Source organism: Zalophus californianus, chromosome 16, assembly GCF_009762305.2.
Source record: "Zalophus californianus isolate mZalCal1 chromosome 16, mZalCal1.pri.v2, whole genome shotgun sequence".
NCBI lineage: Eukaryota > Metazoa > Chordata > Mammalia > Carnivora > Otariidae > Zalophus > Zalophus californianus.
The window spans coordinates 29,421,142-29,442,824 of NC_045610.1; the positions used below are offsets into that span (position 1 = coordinate 29,421,142).

At 50.8% G+C, this 21,683-nt stretch overlaps 1 protein-coding gene across 1 annotated transcript; it reads left to right on the forward strand.

Annotated features, from left to right (window-relative positions):
• The first annotated feature begins 149 nt into the window (after positions 1 to 149).
• C16H17orf67 (chromosome 16 C17orf67 homolog) lies at positions 150 to 20,661 on the forward strand. Its single transcript, XM_027568415.2, has 4 exons — positions 150 to 214; positions 1,383 to 1,483; positions 18,478 to 18,615; positions 20,244 to 20,661. Exons 1-3 carry the CDS (start codon positions 160 to 162, stop codon positions 18,592 to 18,594), a joined length of 273 nt encoding a protein of 90 aa, XP_027424216.2. The 5' UTR covers positions 150 to 159; the 3' UTR covers positions 18,595 to 18,615; positions 20,244 to 20,661.
• The last annotated feature ends 1,022 nt before the right edge of the window (positions 20,662 to 21,683 follow it).

Below are 21,683 nucleotides of genomic sequence, written 5' to 3' on the forward strand. Positions count from 1 at the left end.
TCAGAGTCAGATGCACTTAGCATCATACCGTAAGTGTAGTTAGTCACAGCGTAAACAAGCCTGGGGCCGGAAGTGGCTTCCTTCAAGTAGGCTGGCTCATTCCTGGGGGCGGGGGGCGGCATTCATTCTGCAAGAGGCTGAGACAGGAACCAAGGCGGGATGGAGAAGCTTTTTGTGATTGTCCTCTCCCTTACCTTACTGACTTGCTTCACAGGTGAGCATCCACTCTGAAAAAGGCCTATTTCTCTGCTGACATGATAAACTGGAATAAGTCTATTTTATATTTAAAAAATTTTTTCATGTCAAAGAATATGTAATATATGATAATTCAACGCTTCCCCTGCCAAGAGCAGACTCCCAGAATTGCTATCATTAGAGATAGATTATTTTTTAAAATCTTTAAACGTGCTTGAATATTAATTCTCAGAAATGCTGATAAATCTTTAACTATACCATCTTTTATTTTATTGTTTTTAGAGATTTTATTTATTTATTTACTTACTTATTTGAGAGAGAGCCAGAGAGAGCCAGAGAGAGAGCACGAGCAGAGGGGACGGGCAGAGGCAGAAGCAGGCTCCCCACTAAGCAGGGAGCCTGATGCGGGGCTCGATCCCAGGACCCTGGGATCATGACCTGAGCCAAAGGCAGACGCCTGACCGACTGAGCCACCCAGGCGCCCCAACTGTACCATATTTTAGAGTTCATATGAGATCGTCAAGACTTCACAGACTTTTATGTGATGATATCATTTGGAGTTCATGTTTGATTATTAAAACAATATAATTTTATTATCATAATATCTTCTTCGAGAGATCACGTGTGATTATCAAGTTTAACACAATCTTGTTCTTATGGAGAATCTTCCAATAACAAGTTTTTGTTGATTTAGTGTTTTGGGGATTTAAAGAAAAAAACCATCAAAGCAAACCTAAGGGACAAGAAACATATTGACCAGGGAACTGAGGAAAACATGTTTTAAAAAAACTTATCCAGGGGCATCTGGCTGGCTTAGTTGGTAGAGCGTGGGACTCTTGGTCTCGGAGTCGTGAGTTTGAGCCCCACGTTGGGTAGAGAGATGACTTAAAAAAGAAGGAAAAAGAAAAACCCCATATTCATTAAATTAGCTCCCACTTTTTAAGAAATGCACCATTGCAATAGGTAAGTCTAAGTTGTGCAGCTTTTGTTCTGGGTTTCCCATGTCAGGAGCAATTCAGAATTCTTCCCGGAGCCCTCTGGAATGCCATGTCCTTTGGGACAGGTCCCTGTGAAAGAACTTTTGTGTTTGACCGAAATTGAACTTGCAAACCCTTGGTCTTGGCCTGTGAGCTGGAGCGTGTGCAGGTGTGCCGAGAATCCCTCAGGCCCCTTCCTGGCTTTTTCAGGGTCCTCCCCGATTCTGACAGAAAAGCAGGCCAAGCAGCTCCTCAGGTCCCGACGCCAGGACAGGCCCAGCAAACCCGGCTTCCCTGACGAGCCCATGCGGGTGAGTGCAGGCGTCCCGTTACTTGCAGGGAAGGGGCCATCATTTCCCCGCTCATGCATTCTGAAATCAAGCCAGGTGCTGGTGCCAGCCCAGCCTCCACTGCTCCATGGAGGTTCTGTAGGGTCTCAGGGGGAAGGGCAGCTCAAACTTTTCCTCACGCCTTTTCTCCTACGGAGGGGCCAGTCCCGCTCGCCGGCTCTGCACACAGTATTTACGATGCACACAGTGGGGCTGTTGGCCAGAGTCCCAGGATCTCCGTTGGGCTGCGGGATGTCGCCCCTGAACGGGATGCTGGGGAGCTGTGTGTTGTAGCCGGTGCCAACTGCATCTTCCCCTCTTCTCCTGGGTGTCCAGCAAGCCGGACCAGCATCCTCAGCCAACGGAGCTCTGTCTGGACAGGCAGACCCTCTGCCCTGCTGCCTGTGGGGTTCTGCCTTCACCTCACGCCTCTGATTTCGGTCTTTAGCCTCAGGCCTGACCTGTGGGTTTATGGTGTCCATCTGCCTCGTCTTTCTGAAACAGGACACCGTCCGTCCCTTCACTTTGTGACTTGTGTGGGTGCTATCAGACCCTGCTGGCCCTGGCCTGGCTTGTCTCCCCATCCTGGGGCAGAAGTACCGACATCCCTGGTATTTTTACCAGGATGAGCTCATTTAAAAGTCTCTTATCCAGATGCAGTATTAAACAGAAAAAAAAAAAAATGCAGTTGTTGCACAGTGCAGGAGAGTGCTGGCCCTGGGTCAGACTGTGTAGGTGAGGCTCCCCCTTTTCTACCCATGTGAACTTGGGTGCCTCTCCTCATGTTCCTGTACCTCTGGACTCTTGTCTATAAGATTGGGTAAAAATGAATATTACTTACATTCCTATATTGTTATTATTCTAAATAATAACATAAAATAACTACTTTATAAGGATAAAGTAAAGGAATTCCTAGTAAGGCACTCATAACCCTACTCAACAAACAGTAACTACTCCTTTGAGTATTAAGTACCAGGCACCAGGCAAGTTGCAGAGACTGTTGCCTGGAATTCTGCTCAGAGTTGGTAGCAGACACAGAGAAGTCAGTGAATGGCTGTTATACAAAGTGGCTTAGAAATGAGTCAGGGACTTCAGGCTGTCAAGAGTGAATATGGCTCGACTTCCTCCCTCCCTCCCTCCCTCCCTCCCTTCCTCTCTCCCTCCCTCCCTTCCTCCCTCCCTTCCTCCCTCCCTCCCTCCCTCCCTCCCTCCCTCCCTCCCTCCCTTCCTCCCTCCCTCCCTCCCTCCCTCCCTCCCTCCCTTCCTCCCTCCCTCCCTCCCTCCCTCCCTTCCTCCCTCCCTCCCTTCCTCCCTCCCTCCCTCCTTCCCTTCCTCCCTCCCTCCCTCCCTCCCTTCCTTCCTCCCTCCCTTCCTCCCTCCCTCCCTCCCTTCCTGCCTTCCTCCCTCCCTCCCTCCCTCCCTTCCTTCCTCCCTCCCTCCCTTCCTCCCTCCCTCCCTCCCTTCCTTCCTTCCTCCCTCCCTCCCTCCCTCCCTCCCTCCCTCCCTCCCTTCCTCCCTCCCTCCCTCCCTCCCTTCCTTCCTGCCTTCCTCCCTCCCTCCCTCCCTCCCTTCCTTCCTCCCTCCCTCCCTCCCTTCCTTCCTTCTTCCTCCCTTCCTCCCTCCCTCCCTCCCTCCCTTCCTCCCTGCCTCCCTCCCTCCCTCCCTCCCTTCCTTCCTTCCTCCCTCCCTTCCTTCCTTCCTTCCTCCCTCCCTCCCTCCCTCCCTCCCTTCCTTCCTTCCTCCCTCCCTTCCTTCCTTCCTCCCTCCCTCCCTCCCTCCCTCTCTTCCTCCCTCCCTCCCTCCCTTCCTCCCTCCCTCCCTTCCTTCCTCCCTCCCTCCCTCCCTCCCTCCCTCCCTTCCTTCCTCCCTCCCTCCCTCCCTCCCTCCCTCCCTTCCTTCCTCCTCCCTCCCTCCCTCCCTCCCTTCCTTCTCCCTCCCTCCCTCCCTCCCTTCCTCCCTCCCTTCCTTCCTTCCTTCCTCCCTCCCTTCCTTCCTTCCTCCCTCCCTCCCTCCCTCCCTCCCTCCTTCCTTCCTTCCTCCCTCTCTTCCTTCCTTCCTCCCTCCCTTCCTTCCTCCCTTCCTCCCTCCCTCCCTCCCTCCCTTCCTTCCTTCCTCCCTCTCTTCCTTCCTTCCTCCCTCCCTTCCTTCCTCCCTTCCTCCCTCCCTCCCTCCCTCCCTCCCTCCCTTCCTCCCTCCCTTCCTTCCTTCCTCCCTCCCTCCCTCCCTCCCTCCCTTCCTTCCTCCCTCCCTCCCTCCCTCCCTCCCTTCCTCCCTCCCTCCCTCCCTCCCTTCCTTCCTCCCTCCCTCCCTCCCTTCCTCCCTCCCTCCCTTCCTTCCTTCCTCCCTCCCTCCCTCCCTCCCTTCCTCCCTCCCTTCCTCCCTCCCTCCCTCCCTCCCTCCCTCCCTTCCTGCCTTCCTCCCTCCCTCCCTCCCTCCCTCCCTTCCTCCTTCCTCCCTCCCTTCCTTCCTCCCTCCCTTCCTCCCTCCCTCCCTCCCTCCCTCCCTCCCTTCCTTCCTTCCTCCCTCCCTCCCTTCCTTCCTTCCTCCCTCCCTCCCTCCCTTCCTTCCTCCCTCCCTCCCTCCCTCCCTCCCTCCCTCCCTCCCTTCTTGCCTTCCTCCCTCCCTCCCTCCCTCCCTCCCTTCCTCCCTCCCTCCCTTCCTTCCTTCCTCCCTCCCTCCCTCCCTCCCTTCCTCCCTCCCTTCCTCCCTCCCTCCCTCCCTCCCTCCCTTCCTGCCTTCCTCCCTCCCTCCCTCCCTCCCTCCCTTCCTCCCTCCCTCCCTTCCTTCCTTCCTCCCTCCCTCCCTCCCTCCCTTCCTCCCTCCCTTCCTCCCTCCCTCCCTCCCTCCCTTCCTTCCTTCCTCCCTCCCTCCCTTCCTTCCTTCCTCCCTCCCTTCCTTCCTTCCTCCCTCCCTCCCTCCCTCCCTCCCTCCCTTCCTTCCTTCCTCCCTCCCTTCCTTCCTGCCTTCCTCCCTCCCTCCCTCCCTTCCTCCCTCCCTCCCTTCCTTCCTTCCTCCCTCCCTCCCTCCCTCCCTCCCTTCCTTCCTTCCTTCTTCCTTCCTTCCAGTCAGATGTGACTTGGATTATCTAAGTGCAGGGTAGGGGGGGACTGGGAGGGGCCAGGTGCAAGATCAGGAAGGGCTGGAGTACCTTGGACTTTATCTTGTGTTCAGTGGAAGACAATGGAAGTTTTCAAATGGGGAAGTGCAGACTGGAGCGTTAGACAGATGGTTTGAGAAGTGGTTAGAAGAGAAGAGGCCCCGGATTGAAGTGTGGGGATGCCAACGCTCAGAGGTGAGCCGAAGAGGAGGAACTCGAAGGGGCTGAGAAGGAATGTGGGGAGATATTGGAGAAACCGAGAGAGGGTGAGGAGCAGGATGCCTGGCTCTAGGGTCCCTGGGGGCTCTAACTGGTCCCTTGTGCTTTTGGCATGATGTCTGGAGGGCCCATTCCAGAGGTTCTTCCTCAGGGGCCCTAGGAGGCTGGGAGAAGCCAAGAAGCTGCTCCCCTCCAGGTGCCCAGGAGACAGGCTTTAATCAGCAATGGAGTTGGCCCCTGGGCATTTTCTCTGCTGGCACCTGCCCCTGGCTTTTCTGAGCTCTGGCTGGGGAAGAGCAGTCTTCACAGGGGCTGAAGGCATCGTAGGCATCGGGCAACAGGTGAGTTTGGACTGTTGCAGCAGGTGGGGTTGAGCCATTGCAGATCAGCTCCCTGCCTCCCGCACTCCACCCCCAGCCCCCTGCCCCGTGTCAGCCTCCACACCATTCTAGACTTGTGTCCCCAGCCGTGGCTTGGAGAGGTCTTTCCCTGCCCAGAACTTCCAAGAGCCCCTTCTCTGACCATTTCCTTCCTCCTGGCGTCTGGTCGCCACTGGCCTTCACCTGTGACAACCTTGTGATTTTACTGAGTGTCTGGCTTCTTTGGTTTTGTTCTGTTTTTGATCATCTTTTATAGGCTGATCACCAATGACTTAACTGCCTTGAACCTACCTTATCTAGATTCTTTGTGATTCTCTCTTTCCTCAGAACTCCCCGCTCACCCCACCAATCATTTTCCATCCATCCTGCGTCCAGCCCAGCCCTGCATGTCCCTCACCGAGACACTGACCCTATGTCCAGAACCCTCTGCCACTCAGCCAAATTTGGACAAGTGCTCATATGACCTACAGTTGAAATGGGAAATAAAGATGCAATAAACTGTTTGGTGGCTAGCCTACCTCAGTAGTTCTCATCCAGGGGTGATTTTCCTCCCCCATCCCCAGGGACATCTGGCAGTGTTTGGAGACATTTTGGTTGTCACAACCACGGGGATGGGAGGGGGGGGTTTCCTATTGGCATCTAATGGGTTAAGGCCAGGAATGCTCCTAGACATCCTCCAAAGCACAGGGCAGCTCCTGTAACAAAGAATGATCTTGCCTAAAATGTCCACATTGCTCAGGGCGAGGAACCCTGGCTACGCAATGCCGAACAACCTCTTTCTCTTCTATTCTGTGTGTCTCTTGCACTACCATTCACTATTCTATTCTATTCTATTCTATTTATTATATTATATCACCCGCATGCAGAACCAGCTGAATCAACAAGCAATTTCTGGTATTACATTTTTCCAGGAATGTGTTTCTTAATCTTGGCTGTATGCTGGAACCAACCTGGGAAGTTAAAATTATCTGATGCCCAGGTCCCACTCCCAGGGGGGTGGCCTGGGGTACTGGGTGGGTGTCACAGCTCCCCAGGTGGTATCGCCGTGTAGCCGAAGCTGAGAACCCCTGTGCCAGGCCTTCTGGGAGAGACCTGCCATGTGTCATACCAGCTCCCGTAGTCCAGTCGGGACCACAAAAGCCAAGAGCATGAAACATTTAGGAAACAGTTAAAGGTTGAACTGAGTGGTACGGAGAGTAAATGCGCCAGTCTGGATTCAGCTCAGACAGCGAGAATGAGAGGGTCACGTGGTGCATGCAGAGAGCGCTCCTTGCTGACCCAGATGTGCCCTTCATTATACTTTCCATTGACTGGGCCATACCAAGTGCCAGGTACCGGGTTCGGAAAACGAACTAGACATCCTTCCTTTGTTCCAGGTGCCTGTGTCCATTGTGTGGAGACGTGTAGAGTCAGAGCGATCCACCTGGCTTTGAGTTCTCTAATGAGGTTGAGGGGAGAGGGTCTCTAGCTCTAACTGGAAGGAGGGAGGAGGTTAGAAAGGCTTCCCAGAGGAGGTGTCCATCTGACTGAGGCTTGAAGGATGAAGAGTTTTCAGGCCATGCAAGGGATGGAGGTGACATGGGCAGGATAGTCCCCCCAATGTGATTTCAGTCCAGATTCTGCCACTAACTGGTCATGGACTTTGGGCTTTGGGCGTAGGATGAGTCAATTCCCTTTCTCTGGAGCTCAGTTCTCTCCAACAAGTGCAGAGAATTTGCCGAGAATCTGGCTACGAGATCTGGTTTAGGTCTTGTATTTTAGGGTTCCGAATAGAACTTCGGGGGACGACCCAGGTTTCCTGGTAGCCAGGCTGCAGCTTGAGGAAAAGCCCCGGGCAGCAGGACTCGGCCCCCGGCGAGGAGCCAGAAGGGTTTACTTAGAGGCCCCTGGAGGGCTTCTCTAAAGCTCCAGAGCCTCCTCCCCTCGTGCCGGCCCTGCTGCCGCCGTATCCAGCATCCTAGATTTATATTTGACCTCTTCCCCCACATCGGGTCTCGTTGTTGACTTTTCCTTCTTATGGATTCGCTGACAGCAAAATGAATACCAATCACCTGTCAGGTACAAGAAGCATTTGCTCATTTTAGGTGAGTGCCTGACATCATGATGATCCTGGTCCTACATCACTGTTGCATGTGAGCATTGGACACAGTGACCCCACATTTGTCTGGTCATGAGGAGGCCACAGGGGGGACCTCTGGTCGCAGGGGAGGTCAGGGTGGTGGATGGAACTGCCACACAGGCTTACAACCTACAGCATGGGGCCCAGGGGGTTAAGTCCCTTTGATCTGTGGGGAAACACATTTCCCTATTCTTGACCTTTTGCCAAGATCACCTGCTACCCTCCTTGTTTCTCTGTGCAAACCATCTGCTAGGGAAAAGGGCAGGGTGGGCGCACCGTCCTATAGATGCACCGTCCTGTGTATCTGGTGTATGCATATCATGCGCGGCGTTGTGTATGTGAGGGTGCGTGTGTGGGAGTGTGTGTAGGGTTCGTGTATGACTGTGTGTGTCTGTGTACGTGTGAGGGTATGTGCATGTATGTTTTGGAAAAGACCTTGCAGAATAATTTTGGTCTGGATTCCAATTCTCTCTCCTCCACTTTTGACCTTGACTTGCGTCCCTGGAATATAGGAAAGGACAGGCGATGGCAACGGGAGGTCCTGTGGGGCCAGGTTGGAAGGCCACAGCTGTCAGCAGAGGTGACTTCCGTTCTCAGCAGGAGCCCCCCGGGGATTTTAAGCGGGGGAGTGATGAGTCTGGAGCCAGTCGACTGGAGCCATGCAGAGGTCCGGGACAAGCCTCTTCAACTCTTGTCTTTCAGCCACTGCTACACATGGGTAATGAGCGATGACATTTTTGGACAGGTTATCGCTCCTCTTTGCCATGGGACCCAGGAGACAGACAGGTGGACGGGGACAAATGAAAAGAGGGAGTGATCTCTGAGGAATGAGTGCGCCCTTGGGAGCTGAGCCTTGAGACTAGTGCTCCCCCCTGAGTTGAAATCACTGAGAGGTGAATGGTTGGGTTATTTTATCTCACTTCTCCCTTCTGAGGGGCTTGCAGAAGAAAACGAGTTCCGAGAGAGGAGAGGCCAGTGATGCAGGTGAACGAATGAAGCTTTGGGGACGTATTAAGAATTCCAAATGCAAACAAGTATGAAGATTTGCAGCAGTCCCCTGTTCATGAGTATTTACTAAGCAATGCTATGATCTTTTTTTAAAAAAAACATTTTATTTATTTTTGCGTGCCCACGAGAGAGAGAGAGAGAGAGAGAGAGAGTACGAGTCAGGGGGGAGGGTCAGGGGGAGAAGCGGACTCCCCACCAAGTGGGGATCCTGATGTGGGACTTGATCCCAGCACCCTAGGATCGTGACCTGAGCCGAAAGCAGACGCTTAACTGACGGAGCCACCCAGGCGCCCCTCCAATGTTTATGATCTTGAAGCATGGCTCAAGTATTGGCAGATGTTGGCTTCTGCGGACATACAGGCTTTTCGGAAACACGTTCAGACCAGCCCTGCCAGCGCATCCAAGGGGCTGGACTGTTTTGACCCCATGAATTCTGCCGATTCACTGCAAGGACAGTTCTTTCCTGCCCCTGTGGTGGGAAGGACATATGCTCTTGGAAAGGTGCGGCCCTGTGTCCGGGGAGGGCTGGTTTCTGTTCCAGAGGAGTGGAAGCATTGTGCTAGGATCCTTGACAGAAGAAGGTAGAACCCCAGTGGGGATGGGGATGGACACCAAGAGGAGAGATGGTTCTGGGGAAGAAAACAGGAGGGATGTTGACTGTATGGGGGCAGCCGGGCAGGAAGCGGTAGGGGATATGAAGAGGGGTTGAAGAGAGAGAGAAGCGGGTGGGAAGGTGGGGCCTCAGGAGAAAAGTCCTCACTGAGAAATTCCTTGTGATAGCAATAGCGGACAATCTTATTGCTATAGCCGCTGTTTTGTGCTCTGCGCTGTCACTACCCTCTGCAACCCCCAGACCTCAGGAGAAGTCGGTGAACCCTGCAATGTTGTGTTAGTGGCTCTTGTGGGGAATGGCGGGTGGTGGGCAGTGTGTCGGGTGGTTGACAAAAAAGGATGGTAATCACTCAAATCTGGAAGCCACAGTGGTGGCAAAACAGGCCATGAGACTGATTCGGGAGAAACATGGCCCCCGAATCTTCAGGGATTTGGGGGAGTGGTTCTAGACCTCACAGGAATGTGATGGACACTCCCGGAAGGCTGGGATTTGCTGGGGGTGGGGGGACAGCCCATCTGGATTAGGTGTCAGCCCGAATCACTTTGGGATCAACATCAGGACCCCAAGGACAGTTCGCAAAGACATAGTGTTAGAAGAGCTTTAGCATCACGAAGCCTCAAGATCCCCAGGGAGGGAAAAAAATCTGACTGGGAAGAAATCAATGCATGGGAAGAAGAGCCGGGTTTATGTTTAGAGGGAAGAAAGTGGAAAAAAATATTCTGAGATTTCCCTGAATATTTCCTCAGCCATGATTATGCATGTATGTTGATTTTCGGGGTTTGGGTCTAAACTCAAAATGTGGTCCCCAGTCCTGGCTGGTGGGCTTCTTGGAGCCTCAGGCTCCTCCTCGCACCTCTTGCAGGCCAAGTCTGCACCTCCGCCAGGCCCCACAGGCCACAGGCACACTTCGGTCTGCGAGAACTAAGTTCAGTCCTGCAGAGCTACCTGTGAGGCGGGCTCTTAACCTCTGTTCCCGACGTCCTAGGGCTCAGGAGCCAGCCCATGTTTGTTTTGTATGACACAACTGATCTCTCCCCCTTCCTTCTGGGCACTCTGCTCATTTGGATTCCAGTCTCCCGGGACACCTTGCCCCTGACTTCTCTTCCTGCTTGGCAGTTTCTGCTCCTCCATCTGCTTTGCAGGATCCTTAGTCCTTTAAATGTCAGAGAGTCCCAGGGTCTGCCTTCCTACCTCATCCAATCCTGGGTGCTAGAGGCCTGTCAGCCCCCTCCCTGCCCCCAGCTTGGCCTCCCCGCACCGGCCTCCTCATTGTGCTCTGAATACATCAGGCTTATCTATCGCTTCACTGCTGAAGTAAGGCTGTGTGGTAAGTGGGGTTGGGTTTGTTCTGCAACTTGCTTTTTTTTCTTTTTCATTCAACCATATGTCTTATTCTGGCTCATTTTTACCTGAAGCATAGTCTAAATGTATCATGCTATGGCCTGAATGTTTGTGTCCCCCCCCCCCAATTCATAAGTCGACCTCCTAACCCCCAGTGTGATTGGGCTCCAGAGGGTTCCCTAGTGCTCTCTGCCAAGTGAAGTGACAGCGAGAAGTCCGTGACCCGAAAGGGGGCTCTCACCTGACCACACTGGGCCCTTAACCTCGGACTTCCAGCCTCCAAAGTGTGAGAAACAAATTGGTCTTGTTGATAAGCGACCCAGTCTGTGGTGTTTTGTTAGAGAAGCCCAAATGGGCTAAGGCATATTTCAACTTAACCTACTTAGCCCTTCCCAGAACAATGGACATTTTTAGTTATTTCCAGTGTGTGATGAAGATCCTTGCACACACACGTTTGGCCGAGTTCAATGATAACATATGGAATTGCTGAGTCAGAGGGTTTATGCACTTTTGACTGAATTAAATCTGGCCAAATTGCCTGATCAACTGTACCAACCCCCAGCTTGAGCACGTGTGAGAATACTCGGGTCCCTACACTCTTGCTAGGACTTTCAAAATGGAAAGAAATAAAGTTTTAAAAGATAACTTCACGTATCTACTCTTCTCTCTGTACATACGTATGGAGACACGTTGCCAAACAATAGTGACAGTATTCTCTTGGTGATAAGATTTGGGGCAAATCTGGTGATGGGTATTAAGAGGGCACGTTCTGCGTGGAGCACTGGGTGTTATGCACAAACAATAAATCATGGAACACTACATCAAAAACTAATGATGTAATGTATGGGGATTAACATAACAATAAAAAAATAAAAAAAAGATTTGGTGCAAACTTTTTACTTTCATCTTTACGTCCTTTTTGCTACTCCTCAGTGTATTCACTTCCTATGGCCGCCGTAACAAAGTGCCCCAAATGGGGTAACTTCTGACGGTAGACATTGATGCCCCTCTCGTTGGTTCTCTAATCCAGATCTAGAGACCAGAAATTAAAAAAAAAAATGTTGGCAGGCTTGGTTCCTTCTGGGGGCCTCTGAGGGAGAATCTGTTCTGGTTTTCTCTCCTAGCTTCTAATGGTTGCTTTAGTCTTTAGTGTTTTTTGGCAGGGCTCTCTGTCCATCATCACATGTCCTCTTAAGTGCTCTGTGTCCCTGCATCCAAATTGCACTCACTGCACAAGGACACCGGTCCCTGGATTTAGGGCCCACCTTAACCCAGTATGACCTCATCTTAGCTTGATTACATCTGCAAAGAGCCTATTTCCAAAGAAGGTCACATGTGCAGGTTCTGGGTGAACATAAATTTTTTGGGGGGGAGAAATCCATTCAATCCAGTACACTCAGTTTTCTAGTTTTAAGACATGTTATGTATACATCTCCCAAAAACAACACAGGAGGGCGCCTGGGTGGCTCAGTGGGTTAAGCGACTGCCTTTGGCTCAGGTCATGATCCCGGAGTCCTGGGATCAAGTCCCACATCAGGCTCCCGGCTCAGCGGGGACCCTGCTTCTCCCTCTGACTCTCTCCCCTCTCATGCTGTTTCTCTCTCTCTCTCTCTCTCTCTCTCTCAAATAAATAAATAAATAAAATCTTAAAAAACAAAACAAAACAAAACAAAAAAAACCCCAAACCACAGGAGAATAGTAAGAGGTGGCCGCAGGTGGGTGGGTCTGAAGCCCAGACTTGCAGGGATCTGTATGGACACCTTGGTGCCATTCATTGGCATTAGAAACCAATGAGGAGAAGCAGGTGTCTGCAATAACGCTGTTTGAATTCGAAGCTCTCTGATAGCACTTGCCTTCTTCTGCTCTTGTCCACCTGGTTAACTCTTATTCATAGAGATTCTCTGTAAATGATGCCTTTTTCAGGAGGCCTCCCTGATGCCCCTGGCCTCCCCACCATGAATTAGTGCCTCGCTCAGGCATTACACAAGATAGCTATTTCTTTCTTTTTCTTTTTCTTTTTCTTTTTTTTTTAAGATTTTTATTTATTTATTTGACAGAGAGAGAGCACAAGCAGGGGGAGGTGCAGAGGGGGAGGGAGAAGCAGGCTCCCCACCGAGCAGGGAGCCTGATTCAGGATTCGATCCCAGGACCTCAGGATCACGACTTGAGCTAAAGGCAGACGCTTAACCAACTGAGCCAGCCAGGTGCCCCAAGATAGCTATTTCTGACTTTTTATTTTTTTAAATTTGTCTCTCCTACTAGCCTGTTCTAAACTGCTGGAGCAGATGGACTTTTTGTTGGACTTCTGGGTCCCCAGCACCAAGCACAGTATTTGACATTTATTAGACACTCATTATACTTATTTTCATTGCTTTTTTTTTTTTTTTTGCTTCTCTGCAGGGGAGAAATTTTGTAGGACATAACTCTACCCTATAACCGGGAGGTTGTTTCAAAGAAATCTTTTCTATGGCCTCACTTAAATTCATTAATTTTCTCCTAATCATCCCAGAATTTAGGGAAAGAATTATCTGCCAATGACTGGGGTGAGCCATGGAAATTCTTTAGAAGGATGACATCGGAGCTAAAATTATGTCTTTTGTGTGTGTTCGTAAGTGCTCATGTGCCCTGGGAATATGATTTCCATTTTGGCCTGTATTCCTTTAAGGACTGTTCTTATTGGGCAAGTATAAATCATATTAGCTTTATTGTAAGTAGTCTTCCTAAAATATGCTTTCATGTTTAGCCCCCTGACAACTATGTGTACTACCCTTTTGTCCCCCATCATCTCAAAGGTCAGTTTGGAGTGACCGTGATGTAAATTGCACACATCACTGATCTGCCTTCTTTTAGTGCTAAGCCTTCTGGGGTCCCCATGTAGCTAAGTTCCCAGCCACCTTCCTGCCTAGAGGATTCCTTCGCTTGCACTAATGAGCAAAATAATTCATCCACATGTTGATGGACTTTTAATTTCATGCAAATGTCAGAGGAAGGATTTTGCCCTCTTGGAAAAATTTCCTGCCTTGATAGATTAACTGTCCACTCTATAATTCTCCACTTAGATCAGGGTCTAGCGGGTATTTAATTTCATTATCACACCAACGCCATCACAAAGGATCACTTCCAATTTCCTCTCTAATTACTGGGAGATTATTTACTTAAATCATTACAGCTGGGATGGGACATGGAATGCAGATATTGGTTTTTGTTTTGCTTTAATTTTTTTCCCTTAAAAGAAAGGAATCTGAAAAAGAAAATTAAAACTTATTTTCCATCTATCCCTTCTTTCTCGATCCAGGAACATTTGAGTTTATCATTAATGCTGGGTCATTTCTAACTCAGCCAATGCAATTGTTGAATTTGTGGTTTTCAGCAGATTTGCAGTTGGGCTTTTCATCTTTGACTAATGATTGCTCCTAGGCCTTTGTGGTATATCCATTTTCCTAACATTTTAAATAAATAGGGAAATGTCATGGAAACCAGTGCTCGTTTCTCTTTCTCTCTATATGTGTGTCTGTTTTGGTTGTTTTTCTTCAACGCTGATTTCAGCTGCTATTTAGGAGTGTGAAATACATATTACTCTTTGATGCTTTTATGTACGTTTGGCCTGGGCCATTATAATGAGCAAATTGACACAGATGTCGAGGAAATTCCAAGGGGGATTTAGAAGGATTACGGAAAAAGAACAGTCATGTCCTCTATTCATGCTTTTGTATGTTTGTACATTTCTCCAGTGATTTTTATTGAGGTCCTACTCTGTGCCAAGCGCTAAGCCATATTCTAGGTATTGCTTGGTCACTGCCATTGAAAAGCCAGTTGGAAATTTGGCTGAGTGGGACAGGGATTAAATGGGTAAGGATGTAAACGAACATATAATTATAAGAGGCATGCAAATGCGGGGCGCCTGGGTGGCTCAGCTGGTTAAATGTCTGCCTTTGGCTCGGGTTGTGATTTCAGGGTCCTGGGATCGAGTCCTGCATCAGGCTCCCTGCTCAGTGGGGAGTCTGCTTCTCCTTCTCCCTCTGCCCCTCCTGCTCATGCTTTCTCTCTCACTTGCACGCTCTCTCTCTCAAATGAATAAATAAAATCTTTTTTTTTAAAAAGAGGCATAATGGCGACATTTGTTAATATCCCCACTGATCTCATCCCAAAAGTCTGTAAGTATTGGGAAGCTGTCAGGCTCATGGGAATAAATACAAGTTTCCTAAAATTCTAATTTCCCTTTAAAAGCTTGAAGTTTCTCGTTCAGTAAATAGTATTGTCTGTTGTTTTCCTTGAAGTGACAAGCTCACTTCATTCATTCTCGAAAAGATGCCTGCCACACATAGCTAGTTCAGTCCTTGACACCAACAATCACTCAAGGACTCTTCTTAAAGAAAACTGCTGTACCTGGTCATGCAGCAGAGGTGCTGCCAGCAGGCTTCCCACGGGCTCACTTTCTTCTGCTTCATGGGGGTGTTTTTCAGCGTAATGGGCATTTTTGGAATGTTCTATATTTATTTATGTATTTTCACTGTGAGTGTGTGATGGTGAAAGATACAAGGACGGGAGGCCTGGGTGGCTCAGTCGGTTAAGCGTCTGCCTTTGACTCAGGTCATGATCCCAGGGGCCTGGCATCGAGTCCCACATCCCATCAGGGTCCATGATCCGCGGGGAGCCCGCTTCTCCCTCTCCCTCTGCTGCTCCTCTTGCTCATGCTCTCTTGTGCTCTCTCTCTCTCTCAAATGAAGAAATAAAATCTTTTTTTAAAAAAAAGATACCAGGACAGTGATAGTGGTCGTCACTGCCTTGACTCTCGTTAAGGCATCAGTTTTATCCACCAGTGCACATAATGAAAAGGCAAATAATGTCTTAGGATGATTCTGAAAAGAGTTTTGACCTCGTGGAGCCCTGAGGGGAGCATAGGCCCCACTTTGAGGACCGCTGCTTTCGTCTTTCGTTCCACAAGCATTTATGACAGTTTCTTGTGGACCAGTTCCTGGGAGAGAGGCTCCACCCTCAAACTCAAGACACAGTCAGATCTTTCTTATCTAATAGTAATCCCAAGGAATTGAGCGGAGCTTAAGGAAGAGACTTCTTGCAAAGGTGAGGCAGGAATCAGGCCAACTAGCAAGAGATGATAAAAGATCTGGGGTTATCAGCCCCTGGGCATGAAGGGGAAAGGCAGGCTCCCAGAATAGGAGAGGACAGCCCCCTAGGAGCTGTGGCCTTCAGGAGAGGATGCAGCCAGCCGATCCTTTGGGACTCCTCTGGAGACCTCCCTCTCCCCTATCTCTAATCCCCTGCTGGTGCCTCGACATCAGACCCATCTGGAAGCCCCAGGTCAAGGGAGTCTGGGCTGCACTTCTAGGCCAGCTTCTCATTGCACAGGACCATGCAAAGGAGGAGAGGAATGGATTTAGACGGGTAGATGGAAACTACAGGTGTGGCACAGACTTGTATCATTTCATTTAATCCTGATAACCCAGTGGAATAAGAGTCAGGGCCATCCCCGTCTTGCAGACGGACACAGGGAAGCCAGAGAGGTGAAGCGATATTGGCAGGGTCTGGGTTTGAACAGACCCCAATGCCCAACCTGGGCTCACACCCGGACCTCTAAGCCTCTCTACCGTGTGCAGTCTGGCACACAGGCAGGCAAGAAGCTGGCCACGTGGGCTTCCTTCAGTGAGCTGCTTGCCTGGCACAGTAGAATAAGGAAGGCTGTGTGCTGGAAAGTCTTTGTTCTTTATTTACAAGACCCCACACTGCTTTCCTGTCTCTCCGCCCCACCCCACACGCCCAGTTCTTCTTCTTCTGCCCAAAGACTCTCAGATGGGCCAGGACAGGGCAGGATTCAGCCCCAAACTCACAAACGGGTCCTGTGAGCCGCTGGGCAGTCATCGTTCCACAGTGGGGTCCCGCAAGGGCCTCTCACCATCCACTCCTTCCCTGGCTGCCCCAGGGTCTCCCTGCCCAGGACAAGGAGTGCTTTTGACAAGTCAGATGAAAACAACAATGGTAAACAAAACAGATTCAAACTGCATGGGTCCTGCTTTCGGGAAAGGAAGAAAAATTCAGGAAAATTGGACACTTTAGAATTTATTCCTTTGCACCGTCATTACAAAAAAAAGTTTTTTTTCCAAGCTATGTTTAATACAGGATGCAGACTTCCTAGAGGGTTTCGTAGAAACTGAAAAGCTTAAAGTTCTAAACTGGACTCCTCTCTTAAAGCTTTATCAACACCAGAGGAAGGAGTTCAGGATTTAGGATTTTTATGATACTTATACACACCAAAATCACTTACTCTTGTACAGATATTACTGAATATGATTACTCTCTCCCAAAGTGAGATGCCACATCTCTGATTATTAGCCTGCTGTTTTGGATTACCCGCATGTGTTTATATCGGTCTGTTTTATACTTTGCGATGGTTCACATCCCATAATTACAGCACCCAGCCCTCATTCAGGGCAATGTCAACAGCATACCTTCAAGTTAAAAATCATTCCCACCTCCACCCACTCTCTTTTGGGGAGAATATACCTGCTGGGTACAGTGACGTACCCAGCAGACCAACCCCGAGGGCAGAGTGGGTTGTCACCTGCTCTTCTTTCCAGGTGGGCAGTGCTGGTGAAGGCAGCTGTGACGCCTTTTGGGCAGCATTTGGTCACTGTCAAGGTGGAGCGGAGATGTTGGGGGCAGGTGTGGCGTGGGGTGGAGGGATGGGGGCGCTAAGGGAGGGGTGGAGGGGTGAGGAGACTGAGGACCCAACCTACAGACATGGCAGCAATGGAAGGGGGTGCATCTGGGACACTCAGGAGTTGACTCACAGTCCTCCTGCTCACTGTCATGTTGAGTTTGGGGGTGAGGGAGACCGTGACAGGCTGGGTTCTGGCTTGCATTCCTGAGTAGATGGTTTCTGGGGTGGGCAGCACCACGTAGCGAGCTGCTTTCCATGGTGAACCCGTCACTCTGTAGGGCAGGCTCCTACATGGAAAGGGAATCCTACAGTACGCGGTTCTTTGTGATTGGCTTCTTCCACGAAGCAGAATGTTTCCAAGGTTCATTCACGTTGGAGCATGTGTCAGTGCTTTATTCCTTTTTATGGCCAAATAATATTCCATCGTATGCATCTACCACATTGTATCTATCCATTCATCAGCTGATGGATATTCAGGTTCTTTCCACCTTCTGACCATGCTGACGGATCCTGTCCGGAACATCGGTGCTCACGGTCTGTGTGGGCTCACGTTTGCGTTTCTCTTGAGTGTGTACCTAGGAGCACAACAGCCAGGTCACACGGGCCCTCTATGTTTAACATTTCGAGGAACTTCTAGGCTGTATTTGGCCCCCCTCTCCCTAGTAACATTTTGTTGGTTTGAAAGTCTCTTTTGTTTGATAATAATAGAGCAACTTCAGCTTTCTTAGAGTTATCCCTTGCCTTTTAAGAGATGATTTTAATCACGAATGCATGCAGCTGTAAATAATATTTTATTTAGCGACTCATGTTTTCAGATGACATCGGCAGCTGGAATTCATTTGTATTCACTGCAGTGTAATATCCCGAGGCGCGCTCCTACCATGATTTATGTATCCATCCTCTTGTGCGTGGATATTTGGCATGGTGCTAGTGTTTTGTTACTGCAAGTGTTTGGCTGCTGTGAACGTTCTTGCACAGCTCCTGATAAACGTTTCTCTGGTTCTCGAAATGACCAGCCGCATCAGCACGGGCTGGGAGCTTGCCCAAAAGGTAAATTCCGGAGCCCCACCCCAGATCCACTTGAAACAGAAACTCTGGGGGTGGGGCCCAGCCATCTGGGTTTTGACAAACCCTCCAGGTGATTCTGAGGCCTGATCACATTTGAGGGCCACTGCTCAGGGTATAATTGACAAGCGGGATTTCTGGACTGCCTGCAACCAACTGTTTTTCAAAGTGGTGGTTCCATGTTCCCCCATGAACTGTGTGTGTGAGTTCCCATAGATGCACACTCTCTCAGCACTTAAGGTTGTGAGATTTCTTTATTCTGCCCATTGCTCGGGTCTGTCTGACTGAGTTTCCCTGCAGAGAGGCGTGGGCATGGCGGGCTCCCGTCTGGTCCTGCCTCCCAGCCTCCCTCTGCCTGGCCGTGCTCTGTCTCAGAAGCACGGCCGTGTCATGCTCGAAGGCGGCTCAGCTGTCACTGTGGATAAAAGCCTCTCTGCTGGGCGGGTTTGTTTGGACAGGAATACATGCACCATCTGCTTCGCCTGGAGCACTGCGCCGAGGAGCAGTTCCTGGAGCACTGGCTGAACCCTCACTGCAAGCCCCACTGTGACAGGAACGTGGTCCATCCCGTGTGAGGGGCTCCGGGCCGGCCTCTGGTATGTGCCTTTGCCCACCCCGGGCCTTCTGGTTTAGGGAGATGGCGGTGGACAGCATGTGCGTGGGCACAGAGGTTTTCAAGGCCATGGCTTAGGGGAGCCAGCTAACCAGCCGGCTGAGGGCTAGGGAACAGCAAGAGCCATGCAGGGGAGAGAGGTGGCAGCCAGGTCGAGGGGGGTGCTGGGGACACACAGGGAGCCTGACCCCTACACCAAGAGATCCCAAAGAGGGGCGGGATGTGACCCTGTTGCTCTCCAGAAAAGGTCACTCTGGACTACGAAGCTGGAGACGTGTGGCTTGTGGAGACTCGGGTTTTTACAGGTGGAGTTGGCAACCGTGGCCTTGACCGGTGACATCCATCATAATCATCACCACTGTCACCGGGACCAGCAACTTCTTTCCTGCCTTCCCCTAACCTTCCGACCCGGGGGCCTGCCTGGCCCACCCATTCCGCCCCCCTCTTGCTCTGGCTTTGCTCTTTCGGGGCCCCTGAACTGGACTGTCAGCGTTCCCAGTGCGCCTGCGCACCCTGCCTGCTCCCACGCCAGGCGCCTTCCCTCGCTGACTCCTCTTTTCCAGATCCTATTAGATGAAGTAGCAATTGCCTTCAGAGGGTAAGCCTAGTGGATGTCGGTCCTCCTCTGTCATTTTTATGGACGAAGCAGGACGGGATATAATTGGGTCGTTTATCACCTGTGGTTAAGAAGAATCTTACATCTGCGTTGTTGTTGATTTGGTGCTACTGTGAGTCGACAGAGGAACACTCCCTCTAGGGTGGTGCTCTTTAGAATTTCCAGAGTGCTCCCTCTCACACAAATTCTCCTGTTTGATCCTCTTAATACCCGGTGCCATTTGAGGGCCTATGTTTAACCCCATGTGATGGAGGAGCTCAGTGTTAAGCTACTAACTCATGCCAGGCACTGGTCCAGATGTCAGTCTTCCGCCAACGCCAAATCCCACACCCTTCCTGTGGACGGCACTGCCCGGTCCTGTGTGTGTGTGTGTGTGGGTGGGTGGGTGGGTGGGGGGAGGTTCTACTTTTGAAAGGTGGGGATTGGACTGACATCTCTCCATAAAGGGAGACACTGAGTGCCATTGTGTGGCCAGGCGAGAGGGGTGATTTCTCGGTCGAGCGAGCCCCATGCACGGCGACACCCTCCAGGGGCTGACCGACCGAGGCCTCTGCCTCTGGGTGGGATCGGCCCTGCTGGTGAGCCCGGGGTGGGGACCACTGGCTCCTGCAAAACATGGATCCCACCGAGGCCTCATGGCAGGCAGCTCCCACTTACATGGAAACAGGGAGGAGGGGTGCACACCAACTTGGAATGTGGACTCAGAGAGCATTCTGATCGTGAAAACCGATCACAGGAAAAAATGCCCAATTTCTGTCTGTGTCCTCATCGGCAAAATGAGGACAGTAAGGGCTTCTCCCTCACAGGGTCGTTCGGAGCATTAAAAAAGTCAGTGGTTGGAACACAGTGCTGCCTGGTGCATGGTGGGGGTGTAGTGCTAGGAGCTGACAGCTTTCAGCTGTCTCCCCTCCCCTTCTTCCTCCTTCCCCTTCTCCCCTCCCCATTCTATCAACTTGACCATCCCATGATCGTGTTCTTTTCTTGTTCTTTTCCAGCAGGCCGTCTGATAAGCAAAGAACTGGCTACTGTCAAAATGGGATAAGGCTCCCTTTTGCATGCGTTTTTCAGCCGTGGAAATGGATGTGTTCAGACCTCGTGAGCTCCAGGTGTGGCCAAGTCTGCCTTGGGGATTGATGGCAAATATACATGTGCTGCTTCATTTTACTAACCTGCATCACTCATTAAAGCCAATAGTTTAAAGTATAACTCCCCCTCCCTGCACGGCCTTCCTACAGGTTTGATGAGGGTGCAGGCAGGGAAGCTCAGCTGGGGAGGATGCAGGGCCCCTCGGGCTCAGCTGTCCGGCAGGCTGCGGGTCCTCAGGACTCTGGCAAGTCTTGCAAGGCCTGCACTGGGGGCTGTGGAGGTGTCTGGTCATCTCTTTCCCCCCCCTCTCCTTGTCTGCTCTAATAAACGGTGGTGGTAAATCTGCTTTCTGCGGTGTCTCCTTTCTTTTCCCTCCAAGAAGAAAAACAGATTTCCCTTCCTGTTTATCTTTGTGAATCAATCCAGCATCAGAAAGCTTAGGGTTCTTTGAATAAATAGATGGGCGAAAATACAAACACCCAGCAATTTTTCACAAGGGCCATCTTTTTCGGTAAAGAGGTGACTTGCCCGCGGCCTGCTCTGGAAATAGAGCATCACTGAATACCAGGGGCACACCCTGGTCTTCTGGCCAAGGATACATTTTTTTTTTTGATGGAAAGTGGGTTGTAGCTTCTCTCTCCGTCATGTGCCCACACCTCCCAGAATCAGAGATTGCACTATCAAAGACCAACAACAGCAGAAATTGGGAGGGCAAGGGATAGTGGGCTGAATCGTCCTAGGGAGAATCGGACATCCTCAAAAAGAGGTAAGGAGAGATGCCCATGTACCCTGGGCTATGGGGGGTAGGGGGCACGCCTGTCCCCTGTCCCAAGGGAGCCTGGGCGGGCTTGTCTAGGGAGCTGTCATAGAGCGTCTCAGGGGGCGAAACCCTGCACTAGGATTTTTACACACGAGGATTTTCGTTGAATCATCACACCTACTCTATGCAGTAGATGTGGTTATTATTCCCACTTTACAGGTGAGAAAACTGAGGTTTACAGAATTTTGATAGTGTATTTGTTTTCGGTCTTGGCTGTAACCAATTACCAGAAACTTCGTGGCTTAAAACAACGTGAATTTATCACCTTACGTTCCAAGGTCAGAAGTCTCACTCCGCAGGGCTGCGTTGCTCTCCGGAGGCTCTAAGTGTGAATCTGTTTCCTCACCTTTCCCAGCTTCTCGAGGCTGCCTGCATGTCTCATCTCCCTCCTCCATCGTCCAAGCCAGCAGTGACAAGTTGCGTCTTTCTCACACAATGTCATTCTGTCTCTCCTGCTTCTCTCTTCCACTGTTAAGGACCCTCGTGATGACATTGGGCCCTTTCAGAGAAACCAGGACAACCTCCCTAT